Source organism: Abramis brama (genome assembly GCF_963993115.1).
Source record: "Abramis brama genome assembly, chromosome: 13".
Taxonomy (NCBI): domain Eukaryota; kingdom Metazoa; phylum Chordata; class Actinopteri; order Cypriniformes; family Leuciscidae; genus Abramis; species Abramis brama.
The window spans coordinates 33175285-33191041 of NC_139975.1; the positions used below are offsets into that span (position 1 = coordinate 33175285).

The following is a 15757-nucleotide window of genomic DNA, read 5'->3' on the forward strand; positions in this document are numbered from 1 at the left end:
GTACTAGTGTCTTTTTAATAGGTACTAGTATCTAATAAAAAGGAACTAGTATCTAATGAATAAGTACTAGTATCTAATAAATAGGCACTAGTACCTAAAAAATAAGCACTAGTAGCTAATGAATAAGTACTAGTACTTAATGGAAAAGATACTAGTATCTAAAAAAATAAGTACTAGTAGTATGAAAATAGATACTAGTAGGTTTTAAGGATTAAATGTTAAAACGGCTTGCCATGTTATGACAGCATTATTCACTGGAAAGAGAGCATTCTTACTCCCTGACAAATACTGTCCAATAAAATCAGTCAGGTATACTACAATGTCTATGCAACCAACTCACAAATTCACCAAACTCACCAAATCACTTTTTGTTGTTGTTGTTGATTTATCTAACTTCTGCTTCATTTACCATTGCAATCAACTTAAATCTCTTTTGGAGAACTTAAGTTGTTATCTTTCTCCTTTTATAAAATGTGATTTAAACTTTTCATTAAAAGATACATTTCTTTATTTTTTTCTGGGAGTGACAATGCTATTAAGATTGTTGTTTATTACTTTGTGTTGCATTTGCCTACATTTGATGTCTTTATTGCTGATATTTCCCTTATTGTAAAATCTCTTAAACTTTTTGATAAAAATAAGAACAAGTTTCTTACGAATTAGCTATTTCTTACACGTTTTTCTTACTGGTTGAGGTGCCATTGTTATTTGTCTATATTAATTTTCCTTGTTGATGTATTCAATGCAGTGCTGTTTATTTTCTTACAATAAAAAAAGAAAAAAGAAAAAAAAAGAAGAAAATTAATAGAATATAACTATGTGGCTAGAATATGAATACGATCTCTCGAGAGCCATCAGATAAATGTGATATCACTGGTGCCCTCACGATGGCGTCACTGAGACATAATGACAACAGCAATAATACAAAAAATCAAACAAGCAAACAAACAAAAAAACATAGCAATAATACAAATATAACTGTGCATTTTGTTTTGAAATCCACAGTTCAAATTCATTTTGGTTCAGGAAAGCAAAACTGAACATCAACAACTGAAATGAAAAGGTATAACTACTATAATCTCTCTTATTATAGTTTAGAGTGTATATATGCTATTATAATGCATTACAGAGACCTTAGTGTTGAATGGGGGAAAATGCTTAACCGCAACCCATCTATCATTAAAAGGCATTCAGGCAGAAAAACATCCCGTCAGACCAGTATTTTTCGCTTTCGCCCAACGGCAGAATAATCGCGGGTTAATCTCGAGCTGTTCACCTGTAGCACAGGTACGCGGCGCGCTCCCGACGCATTTCACCCGAGCTCTTCTCGTGCTCACAGAGCTCAACATGTTCCTGAAGAATGGACAGCTCAAAACCACCACATGATGAACTGGACTACTCTACAGGTCAGTGTCATATCCAGCACTTTACTCGCTATTATTATTATATTTCAGAAAGAAAATATTTCACTTATTTTGGCGTCCATCGCCAAGTCTGTCAGGCGTTACACGGAGGTAAAGTCCACAGAAGTCAGTCTGCATTCAGTGTGTCAGGTGGGGATTAACACGTTTCCAACTATTTCATTTGGTAGTTTCAAAGAGACAGACGATACTGTATACAAAGAACTAGAAAATAAACGGTTTAAAGGAACAAAGTCTAATATCCAACTTAAAATGTGTTGCTGGCACTTTCCCTGAATAGAGCACATGGTGTCAAATACCAATTTTTTAGAGCAAAAAAAGCAAAAATCCCATGTTTGTTTGTTTTATTCACAAAAGCTATGTTAGATTTGTAGATATGTTAGATTGCATATATTATATATCATGCAATTTTTAAGATTAATTATTCAACCCTGTTAGTAATTATAATAATAAAAACGATCAAATAGTCTACATAGTTAATTATTGGGAAAATATATGCTTATCAAACATACACATCTGTTGCAGAACCTGTTAAGTCCCTTCTTAGTGTAAATCTGTGAACCTGCTATTTCCCTTAGAACGATTAACCTTTGGATTTTATTAATGTTTTACAGGATGTGTATTTCTAGAATATTAAGAAAATAAACTATACATACAAACAATATAGAAAAGGGCTGGAAAAAATTACGAAATATATTTGATTTGATTTGATTTGATTTAATATATTTAAAGGTTACTAACATTTTATTTTAGTGTCTTTGTTACACACGTTAAATGTTACTAGAGTAATCACTACATTGTGCTTAACTAGATGCAACTAACCGCACCCTAATCTTAACCATAACCCTAGTAAGTACACGTAGATCATTATTATTACTCAGTACTTAAATGTATGATTACACTAACACGGACACCTTAAAATAAAACAAAAGTGTAATCCTTTATTTTAAGGTGACGTAGTTACATTGTACTTACTCAAATAAGTACTGAGTAATAATAATTAACTACATGTACTTACTATAGAGTTACAGTTAGTGTTAAGGTCTGGTTTACTTGCAATAATTATGCATAATTTACTGTTATAGTAAGTACATGTTGTAACGTGTAACTACATCACCATACAATAAAGTCTTACCTATTTAAATTGTGGAAGAAGATGCATTGTTGGGGGATGCATTAATTTTTAAGAATTCAAGACCTATTTTGTAGTCTGTTTATGGAAAGTATGCAGGTATTTGCAAGCTTAGTTCAGATTATATATTCTAAAGTAAACTGTCTGGCTGCTGGAACATCAAGTAAGTCTAAAATACAGCCTTTGCAAAAACGCATTCAACAGGGGAAAAAAAGACGGGCTTGGTGGTTAAGGATTACACAGTGTGGTTAAACTTTCATATGGAAAGAAGGGTGTTGCTTTCTTTCAAGTAGTAAGTTGCTTCTCTTGTTTTGCAGTGGGTGCTTCTCTTGGCATCTGCAGGGCAAATCCAAAGCCTAGGAAAACTGTGTTTTACCGTCCTGGAGGAGCAAGAAGCGGGCGTTAAGATCGGAAGCCTAAGCAGGAACTACTCGGCTCCATACCAGCTCCGCGACGAGACGCACATCAGGGTGGACGAAAGCACAGGCGATCTGTTCACTAAAGAGCGCATCGACAGAGAGACCTTGTGTCCGACACATCAAGACGGGGACTGCACTTTTCCGAACACTGCACTCGTGGGTCTTAATTTCGATTTGGTGCCGATAATAATTGTTGTGGATGATGTTAACGATAACGCTCCTTTTTTCGAGAGGAACGAGATTCATATACGCATACCTGAAGATGCATTAAATGGGACGGGTTTTCCACTGGATGACCAGGCACAGGATAAGGACACTGGCAATAATGGCTTGATACATTACCATTTAAAAGGCTCCGATGGCTTTTTTGGCATCAAACAAAACGGGTATGAGCTTGAGCTGGTGCTACAAAGGGAACTGGACCGGGAAACTCAGGAAAACCACTTCTTGGTTCTTGTAGCAGTAGATGGAGGTTCAGTGCCTCTCAGCGCTACAGCTAATCTCATTGTAACCGTAACCGATGTTGATGACAATTGCCCAGAGTTTGACGCCGATAGTCCCATCAGAGCCACTGTGGCAGGATTAGGAATCAAGGGCACTGCGGTGGCACAGCTTAAAGCCACAGACAAAGACCTGGGCCAAAATGCCCAGATCACTTTCTCCTTCAGCCGTCAGATCTCAGACAGGGCCAAAACGCTCTTTCACGTGGACGGACACACAGGTCTGATCAGCCTAGCTGTTGACGTGCAGGTTGACAGTTCTGAAAAGCACATGTTGAAAGTCCTTGCGATCAGCCCACTTTGCCCCCCTGCGCAAACTCAGGTAACCGTAGACATTAAGCCGCTGGCGAGTCCAGAGCCGACCATAAAGATCAGGTTTGTCGCAGAGCATAAAGACCAAGTGATCGTGTTACCAGAGAACGAGCCCCCCACCGTCTTGGCCCTCTTGGAGATACAAGACACCTCTAGTGATAAAGGTACTCTGTCCTTAGAAGCAGACAGCATGCCATTTTCTTTGAAACCGCAAGCAGGCAGCTATTTGCTTTCAACATCAAAACCTCTAGATTTTGAGATGCACAGGGAGTATGATGTTACAGTAGTTATTTCTGATCCTCACGGCAAACGGCTGCATGGAAGGAAAGTCATAAAAGTGGTGGTTGAAGATGTGAATGATAATGCCCCGAAGTTTGATCAAACACAATATGAAAAGGACATCAAGGAGAACAACACGCCTGGAATGTTTCTGCTGAAAGTGCAGGCGACCGACGCAGACGCAGATCAGTTTGGCAAAGTAAAGTACAGGCTTACAAACGGGGGGCCTTTCAGTATTCATGAAGAGACCGGCGTGATTTCGGTAGCAGAGTCGTTGGATAGAGAACAGCAGGAGACGTACATTCTGACTGTTCTGGCCCGGGACGGCGGCGATCCCTCACAGGAGGGCTTTGCTTTTGTGTCCGTGAACATACTGGATCTGAATGACAATCCACCGGCCTTTTCAACCCCGCATTTCTATTTCTTTGTGCCTGAGAGCCTTCCACGACTTTCCGAAGTTGGGAAAATCCCAGTAAGTGATGCCGATGATGGAGACAACGGAAGAATAATGGATGTGCGTATTTTAAATGAAAAGGTCCCTTTTGCTATAGACCTGGCGCAGGGATCGCTCCGCAGCACTGATGAGGTCGATCGCGAGAAGCAGGATCTCTATGAGCTTCTGGTTGTAGCCGTCGATGGCGGCAGACCAGCTCTTTCCACTACGGTAAAAATGACCGTTTTTGTTGAGGATGTCAATGATAATAAACCCCAGGTCCTTCTTCCTAGCAGCAACCTCTCCTGTCTGACCATATCTCCAGCTACCAAAGCAGGGAGCATGATAACAAAGATATACGCCATTGATGAGGACTCAGGAATGAATTCGGACATCACTTACCAAATTGTTGCGAGTGAACCGGCTCTCCAAAGCCCCTTCCAGATTGACCAGCACTCAGGAAACATCACACTGGTCCAGCGCCTGAGCGGCGAGGACTACGGCATGCACCACCTCTTCGTAGTCGTTCGCGATGGAGGAAAGCCAGACCCGCTGCAGACCACAGTGTGGGTCAACCTGCTGGTCAACGAGACTCTGGAGAAATGTCAGGTGAGCGCAGTGCCAGAGTACCTGCCGGCGTCGCTGCCGCCTCCGAAGCCACTACCTGTCAAAGACTGCAGAGGCGAATCAAACGCCTGGCTCGTTCTTCTCTGCGGCCTGGGCCTGATGATCGTCTCGGGCAGTGTTCTTCTGGTGCTTGCAGTGGTGTTTATCAAGCACAAACACACAAAAAGGAAAGTGAAGAAAAAGACTGCATGGGAGACTGAAAATTTTGGTGAACTGAAACCCTTAAACTAAAGCAAGGGGGGGGGGGGTCTTTTTTGATAACCTGCAAATAGTATTCATTGACTTGTACTTTTGGTTAGTATTGTATAGTAAGCTTGTTTCCGCCACAGACTAAAAAATAAAAAACGGCGACTTTTTATCTCACAATCCTGACTTTTATTTTTCTTATAATTGCGTGCACTAACATCACATGGAGACTGAGACTGTACCAAACACTGTTTGGTAGTTTATGCTGTGGAGAAACCTCCTGAAAAAGGGTATGAAAATTGCAAGGAATTGTAGTAAAGGTTGTCAGACATCATTCATCTCATACCCGCAGGTTTCCTGACAGACAATAGCGCCTTTCTCAGCCCATTCAGGAGGTTCAGAGGCTCAATAAACATGAATGGAACGAGGAAACTGTAAATTATTCTCTTTTGAATGCTGGTGATTTGGACAAGATTATGCATGAAAGAAGTTTTAAGAACTTTGATTTTGACTTATGTTTCTTTATACAAGTAAAAATAAAAGTGTTCAATAAAAGAAGTTCTTGAAAGAAAACAAAACAGATGCCATAATCATACAGTTCCCAAGAAGACATTAAAGGGTTTTTATCAATGAAAAAAAGAAAAGAAAAAAAGGCATGTTTGAGCAGGTCTGCTGAGTGCAGGTGGAATGAGAAAGCACTTCCCGAAAGAAGATATGAGTAAGAAAACACCGTCAGTTAACTGTCATGTTTCCGCATACAGGCTAGAAAGATACTTCATGTATGATTCTCAAATTGCATCAATATCCGTAGCTGCTCCTCTTCTTTATATGCCTCAAGCCTGTTTTTGATCCTTCCACTTTTTACAGCCAGGAAGATGAATACTGTCAATTATGTTATATTTTCCAGAAGCGTAAAGCGTTATGCACCTGCAAACAGTAACAATGTTCTAAATCAATGTGTCAATAGAAAGATTCACTGTACTGTGTTGGTAGGTTGATTGGTATCAGATGGTAATACCATAGTACTGAATGATTACCATTTAGCCTACTATTTATATGGTATATTTCAGGTGTTTATTTCAGCATATTTCAAAAACACTATGACTGCTACATGTCCAAAAACAAAAAACAGCACAATGTTTTTTACTTATTAACTCAAATTCCCACAAGTTAATATGTTTTGGCCTCCACATGCTATAATATTCTGTTGTGGCCACGACAAAAATAAACGAACAATGTAACGCATAAGAATGAATTTCACTAACACTGAACAATGTTTTGATTTTTTCACTAGCATTTGATATATATTCTATTATCAGTGCTGGGTAGTATCTTATTACATGTGATCTGGATTATGTAATCAGATTCCAAAAATTAAGAACTTAACTATAGCCCCTTTCACACAGAGATTCCGTAAAATACACAGATAACGTGACCCGGGATTGTTTGATTTTGGTACATTCACACTGCCAGTAATTTTCCAGAATCTGTGTGTGCATTCACACACAACCCGTAAAGATCCTGTAAAGACACGTGACATCGATAATGTTTCTAGCGTCTTAAGTTATCTTATGAGCTGCGATTTCTCTCTCGCTAGTGCATTTTTTTTTTTTTAAAGCGCATTACGTACCGTTTCACTAGCTGGTGAACGATCCCAGCTTTAGCGTCATCACTACGACACACACCTTACGGCATTGATTACGGCTTTCGTTCACACAGAGCGCATTCCGGGACTGATACCGGAAATGTTACTAGGTCCCCAACCCAGCATCGATCCCGGCATCAATCCCGGGACGTGTTTGCGTTCACACAGAAGGCACTCTGGCAATTTCCCAGCAGTTTCCCAGGATCAACGCGCTGTGTGAAAGGGGCTTAACTGTAACTGGATTATATTACATTTTAAAATACTCGTAATCAGACTACAGTTACTTTTTTTATTACATTATTACATGTTATTCTTACAATGACAGTTAATTATTCATAATTTATTGATTCTCACTACTACTTATTTGATCTTGTTCTTACACTGCTTATATCCATTCAGAAGCTCTTCCAGGTTTGTGAAATTGCACACACTGGGGTTGTAACTGGTCACTATGAAAAATACACTATTATAAATGCAATACAATTCTCCTGTGAACTGTAACATGATAAATACTGTCAGGAATGCCACAACACCAGCTCAAGCGGAAACAGCTCGGGTGAATATTATATTGTGGCAGCATGAGAGGTTCAGGATCTTTAGTTTGTGCAAGTTCCCAGTAAACACCACTTCAACAGTCTCTTCAGTATGTAGGTGTGTTTAATAATTAAACAAAAAGGTTTACAACTTAAATCTCTTCAGCTCAAAAGTAACTTAATCTTCTTTGTTTCACAGAGGTACGTGTCCTTTCCCCAGCCACACACACAAATCAACAGTTTCTCACACCCACTATTAGAGCCTGCTGCTAGTCTCATTAGCTGCAGCTGTACTCTCAGGCAGCCTGGGTTTTGTAGTCCTTAACAGACGGCCATCTTGCTCCAGCCATCTAAGGGCAATGTACCTGCCCTCTAGAACACGCCCTCTCATGATGCCCTTCCTCTGCTCTGAGGCTCTTGGTTGGCAGGCCACTGTGAAGAGGACATCCTTGTGAGAGAGGGCATCAGCATTTCCATGGCATCATCCAGGCCTGTGGACTAGCCCATCTGGGAGTAGGGGCTCTAGGGAAAAACTTTTGTTGGGGCTTCGCACTGGTTGGGAACCGTGAGTTCAGCATTTCTACACTGGCTTGGTATCTTTCAACTTCTTCTATCAATTCTTGGGGTGAACTTGGGTTATTCAGACAGACAAATCGTTTAGCTTCATTGGGTAGGGCTCTTACAAATCTGTCCATCACCAAGGAATCAACCACTTCTGTTGCTGAGTGCCTACCAGGCTCTAACCATTTCTTAGCCAGACGCATTAATTTGTGCATCTGTGTACGTGGTGGATGTTCTTTCTTGAAGCACCATGCATGGAACCTCTGGGCCCTCCCGAATTCTGTAAGACCACTGCGACTTAATATTTCTTTCTTTAACCCTGTAAGACCCAAATATAGAAAAAAGAAAAAGAAAAAATTTCACCCGTCAGATATTGTTGTAGGGGGCCTCTGATGCAAATAATGAAGGATTTTTAAAAAAATTATGTTTTAGTAAGTTTTTAAGGAAATGTTGTAATATTGCAACGTTGGGCCTATTTGGGAGCAGAATTTCAGCATTTGAACTCACACTGTCAATATATAGAGAACAACTAAGGGCTCATTTGGAGTGTGGATTGCTTACATAGCACCATAACAGTAAATATCATGAATAATAATAATCACCCAACAGTCAAATTTTTATTAATTGGAATTTATTAAAAATAAACATAAAACAAATATTAAGTACAAAACAGATTGAAAACTGTCAAATGAAACCGTGTTCACTTGCAATGGTAAATTGCCATATCCCTACACACATCCGTTGGTGGTTCACATGACCTCTTGGCTAGGACCTCATTTGGTGAACCCCCATTACATAAGGATGGCCTTTTCTGAGCAGTCACAGGTTTCTGAAGTGTCACTGTTATGGACGTCAAAGGGCTCCTACTGGCTGAAGATGGCCACCCTCTCCTTGGTGTGGTAATGGCTGTGTTTGTCTGAATTAGAAAATAATCAATTGCCATGTCAAACATGCAGTAAAAATTGTATAATTAGTAAAATATTAAATGTGGTAAAGAGCAGAAATGGATTCTTACCAGGATGAGAGAGGATGCTAGTTGCCCCTGAAACAGCCTCCTGTTCAGCATCTAAAAGATGTAAATGTACCCTTTCCTGTACCTCAAACAGTAAGGCGCTGGCACTTGCAACGCCATGGTCATGGGTTCGATTCCTCATAACAAGAACTGATAAGAATGTAAATGTGTACTTTGAAATGCAATGTAAGTCGCTTTGGATAAAAGTGTCTGCCAAATGTAAGTGTAAAAGCATCTTTTTCTTGGGAATATTTAGAGTTTTGCAGTCCGAGCCAGTCGTTGATCACAGCAAGGATAATGGTGTGCCAGAAGATGTAAATGTACCAGTGACGCATTTTCATGAGGAACTTGTATTTTGCTGCTAATGAGTCCAACAAACTTCATCGACATTTTCAACCCCCTCCTCATCACTGGAATCACTAGTGTCCAGGTCTATTTCAACATCATTCATGCTGTAGGAACCTCTTGCTGATATCATTCTGAACTGAAAATAATAGTTGTAAGAGTTAGAGTATGTTCAAGTATAAATAATTTAAATGTAAATGAATCCTATTTATGTGATACTGTACATTCCACTGAAGTCACACAATTCTAAAAGGAATATACAAACCCCCAGACCTCTTACATCCCAGAACAATTAAACCTGTTCCTGAACAATGGACCATGCAACATTCGTCTGAACATTCACACCTGTCCTTGAAAAACCATCATCCAAAGCATTCCACAAACAGTGTCTGCCTTGCAACAAGCAGATAGTTGGTCAAACAAACAAAGCCCAGATAAAAAAAATACAGTTAACAATATTTACTTATGCCAACATACAGGAACAATTTCAAATACTGGTACTGAAAGGACTTAAAATACTGCAACCAGAAATAATTTATTCATTTAGAATTATCCAAATCTGGTCTAAACTGAAAATTATAACAAATAACACATTTAGAAATTGTGAATCATCAAATACATTATATTTCTGTACGCATTTCTCCTATATGTGAACATTTGAGAAGTGCAATGTCTCCGTGTAATGTGCAAGGGGCACAAGCTACTTTGACTACCATTCTCTCCCAACGTTGTAAAATTACAACAAAGACATAACAAGTTAAAAATCTAATTTGATGCATGCATTCCACAATAACCAAGTATTTACATTAACTAGACATTCTAACAATCACAAAAAAAAATATTTCTGGGGTTTTTCTTACTTCAATGTTGAGATATGCAGTCCAGTGAAACAAGAAGATGCATGTCCAGGAAAATTTGCAGGTTGTATGAGTTCATGGCCTTATGGCAAGACCTATAGACATATTTACTATCCAATGACATTGCGAGGCTAAACAATAGGACCCATTGGCTATGTAAATGTGGTCTTTCAAAAAAATAAAAAAATAAAAATTGCAGATGTGTTTTTGGAAGAGCTAAAAGTGATGTTTTAATTTTACAACCACGGGTCTTACAGGGTTAAGGAGTCATAACTATTGGCCAAGGTTGGGTCTAGATCTAGGAAGGCTTTCTGTGATTCTCCAGATAAAAATGGTGCCGATATTTTGGCCCATTGATCTCTTGGCCATTTTTCTCTAAAAGCAGTTGTCTCAAAGGCATGCAAGTAAGCTTCGACTTCATCATTCTCTCCCATTTTAGGAATAAAGTCACTAGCCCGTATCCTGCTAACATCTTGGGCTTGTTTCATTTCCAATTCTTTAACTTTAAGGATATTAGCCCGCTTTTGTTCCTCCAGCAAGCCAGCTTGGATTTGCTGCTGCACTTTATTACTCTCTATCATTGTTTTCAGTAACTCTTCCATTTTACAATCAATTGATCTCTTAAGTGAGAACCAGGGTGAGAACGAGATGTTTAAAGCTTACAGGCTTCCGTACGTCGACCGCCCGTAGCGTCTTCTGGGATTTTTATCAGTTAGATTCTCTCAAGTCTGCATTCGAATTGTTAAAATATTGATTAAGACCTTGATTATAATCACTCATTCATATACATTGAAGCAGCAGTGGATTCTTATCAACCCCCTTCAGAATGATCCTCGATATCAAGAACACATACGGGCACTTTCATGCGTCCTCTGCGCTTGCGTTCTTTAGTATTGGAATTGAACTTCGAGGGTTGATAAAGACGTAGTACGATAACACATCGCTGAAGAACGCATATTGAGAAACAGTCATTGTTCTCTTCATGGCGCAGCTGATGGTTCCTGTTGCATCAGCAGCCAATGAGCTTGTTGTTCAACATTCAAATACTTGATCAGTGTTTGCTGTAGTTTGCAGAAACCCTCCACCTTCCCCAGCTCCACCTGTATAGATCTGTTACAGGTAATATCATGCATGCTATATTGTACAGCAGCAATAATAACAGCAGCAGTGTAGTTTACATTCACAATCATCTATATTACACACTGCATGAAAGGGAATATTCGAAAAACCATAATAGGGGCACATTAACATGGTCATATCCATTAGCATGCTAAACTCTCAGAGAGTTGTCATGATAGAAATTATGCATGTTCTTGCTTCGGTTCATAATACAAAATGATATAAGTGGGTCTGAAGACATGGCAGTAATTGTTAAAATGTTATCAAAAAATCAACTGTTTTCCACATGAAAATGCAGGTTGACCACCGGCAGTCGAGTTCACTTGCAATTTTGCTTGGTTAATTTAAAAAATGTATATTATATCAAGATTTTATCCTGGCCCCCATGTATACTTTATAATAACACCACTAAACTGTAATGGTAATATAAGAATCTGTTCAGGTTTTATTAGTAATAGAGAGTGGCGTGTCTGTATGGGACATGTACAGTTAATACAGGTAATACTGCAGATAGCTCCGTCACATATAACAGAGAGTCAAGTATATTTGTATAGCGCTTTTCACAATACAGATTGTATCAAAGCAGCTTCACAGTATTAAATTAAAATAAAATAATACAACAAGGTTTGTTTCTAGTGGAATTTATTGATTGATAAAATAAAATTAAATATCCCCAAAATATCCCCAACTGAGCAAGCCAAAGGCAACAGTGGCAAGGAACCGAAAAAACTCCATCAAGTGGCCTAATGGAGAAAAAAAAAACCTTGGGAGAACCCAGGCTCAGTCGGGGGCCAGTTCTCCTCTGGCATTTATGAACTAGAGGCCGGATTGTAGTTTGAACTGTAAGATTAAAAATATTATATGAATGCCTGGCCGAAAAGATGCGTCTTTAATCTAGTTTTAAACTGGGAGAGCGAGTCCGAGCAACGAACAGTATCAGGAAGGCTATTCCAGAGTTTCGGAGCCAAATGTGAAAATGCTCTCCCTCCTTTGGTTGATCTGGATATCCTAGGTATGACCAAAAGCCTCAAATTCATTGATCTTATTGTTTATTGATCAGAACTGTTACTGATGCCCCTAAAAACACTAGTTGCTTGATGTTCCTATATCTACTCTGTAAGAACATGATTCTGAACACAGCTTTGAAGCATTCACTGTAACGGATTTCTGTAATTTGAACAGTATTTTACTGTAATATGTACAGTAAGATACTGTAAAATATATATACAGTATGTTACTGTGAACAGCAAAGGATTATGGGAAAATATAGGGTCACTACTGTAATTCTTCCCTACTGTAAATCAATTTACAGTAGTGAACTTGCCCGCGAAAAACTGACCAATGGCAAGAGAGATTTCTTTTGTGAGGGGTGAAGTGGCAGTTAATGCACGGACAAAAGATCATGTAACTCACCAAAAAGGTTAGTATATCATTTCTATTTTATGTAAAACAAATATTTTAAAATGTTTTTACTTATATTAACAGCAAACTAACATGATTTATCGTTTTGTTTTCGTCTGAATGGTTTTAGTGCCTTTTTTTTCGTGACTGTCGTAAGAATGGTTTTGGTGCCTTACAGGGATAGTTCGCCCAAAAATGATATTTAAGCCATGATTTACTCACCCTCAAGCCGTTCGAGATGCATATGTCAATCTTTTTTCAGACGAACACATTTTCAGTTATTTTAGAAAATGTCTTAGATCTTTCAGTGGTTATAATGTGAAGCAATGGGGTCCACAACGTTTAAGTCCCAAAATGGGCATGCATCCTTCTCAAAAATAATCCATCCGGCTCCAGGGGGATAAACGAAGGCCTTCTGAGGGTAATCCGTGCGGTTTTGTCGTAAAAATATACATATTTAAAACTTTATAAACGAAAATAACTGGCTTCCGGTGGCGGTCGGTGCGCGTTCACAGAGATGGATGCTGGCGTATGACGTATGACGTCGTGATGTAGAACGAACGTGACAGCGGAGCCAGAGAGCAGAGCAAAACAAAACTCTACGTTCGTTCTACGTCACAACGCTTCCTACGCTACGTCATACGCCAGCATCCATCTCCATGAACGCGCGCCGACCGCCACCGGAAGCCAGTTATTTTAGTTTATAAAGTTTTAAATATGTATATTTTTACGACAAAACCGCACGGATTACCCTCAGAAGGCCTTCGTTTATCCCCCTGGAGCCGGATGGATTATTTTTGAGAAGGATGCATGTACATTTTCGGACCTGAATCAGCTGGACCCCATCGCTTCACATTATAACCATTGAAAGATCTAAGACATTTTCTAAAATAACTGAAAATGTGTTCGTCTGAAAAAAGATTGACATATGCATCTCGAACGGCTTGAGGGTGAGTAAATCATGGCTTAAATATCATTTTTGGGCGAACTATCCCTTTACTGCCTTTTTTCCTGACTGTCGGCCGGGTCGCTGTCACGGTGATAATATTAACTGGTGAGTAAGTTAACTTCACCTATATTAGCCGAAATATTCTTTAGTTAAAACGATAAAAAATAATGTTTGTGTGTTCCTCTGCCTCTTTAACGCAAGTTAGTTCATCAGGCGGGCGGAGTCGTCGACTGTAACTTAACGTTAACAGCAGCGAACTAACGTGAAATAGCCTAAAGTTAAGTTCTGTTGTTGTATTTTAGTTTTTTCTGTAAACTATAACACTAAAAGTCTGCTGTGACTTTGTCTGTTTCAGGAGAGTCTGTTCTCTAAGCAAAAACATGGATGCTGACAATGAAGGGCAGAATCATCAATCAGCTGTCTATTTTGTTGAATGCAGAATTAGGTAAACCAAAATATATCTTTTTTTTTACATTACATTTACATGCATGAAGACACTTTTATCCAAAGCAACTAGCATTGTATTTAAGTTTAATTTAAGTTATCCATTCCCTGGAAATCTAAGCTACAGGAATGTATTGAAAAAGAATGAAGCTTTAATGATTTGAATGTAATGGATTATGAGGTAATACCATCCCTGTAGGAGCATTCAGAATCAGATGTAGTGCTTTTATTAACGTCAAAGTACATGCAGCATCAAGTTTGAGAGTTAGGGAAAATTCTGCCAACACCGGTCTGAAAAAAATAATATATTTTTCCCTGCTTGTGCTTGCAGGTTCATTCTGAGAATCAACCCTGATGGCACCAAACACCAAAGGCACAGATCAGATGGAAATCTGGAAAGGTCCAAAGAAAAGCATCAGCCTGAACCTCTCAGTGTTTCAGAGAGCTTGTCAACTTTGACTGGCAAAATTACTGAAAAGTAACAACACAAACTGACTTTGACTGTATTTTATTGTTTTAAGGCCTGTTTTGCTTTTCAGTGTGTGTACGTTTTTGCCATGCTACAGATACAAATGGTCACCAGGAGATTCATTCTATGGACTTTGGTGATGTTGCCTTTTTTTTCTTCAGCTAGTGGCTCCTAAAGGTCAAGATTTGTAAGTTGTACTTCTAAAACAAAATGTTCAACAATTAAAAAGAATATTATAAGGACAAATGTTCATGAGTTATTGTGATTTTGGGGGGGTGGGGTTTTTAAAACATTTAAAACATTTTAAAAATTTTTAAAATGATGAAAATTAAAAAAAAAAAAATAAACTCAATACTAATACTATAAATGAAAAATACAGTAATAATACTGTAAATGCAAGTACAGTAAATGGTACAGTATACTGTAAGTGAAAATACAGTAATAATACTGTAAACATTTTTACAGTAAATTACTGGCATCCAGCTGCCAGTAAGTTACTGTAAAATTTACAGCAGCCTTACTAAAGAGCTGATGAGTTGCATCAGTGAGTTTGATTAGGGAGAGTTAAAAAATGTTAGTGTGCCTCCAGGAACAGGATTGGGAAATATTGTTACAGCATCTTCACCTACACTACATGAGCCTGTCCAGCAGAGGGAGTCACACACACACACACACACCGTGCCTTTGGCTGAGACGTCCGACTCTACTCTCTAGTGAAGAGTTTAGCTTTAGTTTACCATGCTAATCAAACACACCTCACCTAGATGTTCAGGGTTGTAAACTACAGGAATGTGTGTACATGAACTTATATCAAGTTCCTTATCAATTTTCCTTTGACTCAGGGCTGTTGATATACAGTTGACTATTGATACGAGAAGTGTATCATCATAACCAGTGAGCAACTGCACAAGTCATTACTAGTTTTTTTAATAGTTTATTGTTTTTAGTTTTTTAACTGGCTAACCAAGTGCGGGCCGCTCCCAGTACAACACAATACAGATTGTTTCAAAGCAGCTTTACATATAAACAGGAAAATAATGATCAATGATGCAAACAGAAATCAATTCTGCTGTAAAGCAGCTCTAAAAAGACGACAGTGTGATTGTTCAGCTG

The 15757-nt window shown here is 38.7% G+C and overlaps 1 protein-coding gene and 1 long non-coding RNA gene across 2 annotated transcripts; both read left to right on the forward strand.

The window, feature by feature from the left end:
• The first annotated feature begins 622 nt into the window (after positions 1–622).
• pcdh20l (protocadherin 20-like) lies at positions 623–5941 on the forward strand. Its single transcript, XM_084133906.1, has 2 exons — positions 623–1406; positions 2871–5941. Exons 1-2 carry the CDS (start codon positions 1383–1385, stop codon positions 5352–5354), a joined length of 2508 nt encoding a protein of 835 aa, XP_083990032.1. The 5' UTR covers positions 623–1382; the 3' UTR covers positions 5355–5941.
• Positions 5942–13447: 7506 nt separating this feature from the next.
• LOC311095081 lies at positions 13448–14853 on the forward strand. Its single transcript, XR_014608766.1, has 3 exons — positions 13448–13732; positions 14087–14176; positions 14507–14853. It is a non-coding gene; the product is annotated as an uncharacterized lncRNA (long non-coding RNA).
• The last annotated feature ends 904 nt before the right edge of the window (positions 14854–15757 follow it).

Coding starts and splice junctions, on each gene's coding strand:
- pcdh20l (XM_084133906.1), top strand. CDS start 1,383: ATGATGAACTGGACTACTCTACAG. Junction 1,407..2,870: donor TGAACTGGACTACTCTACAG/GTCAGTGTCATA, acceptor CTTGTTTTGCAG/TGGGTGCTTCTCTTGGCATC.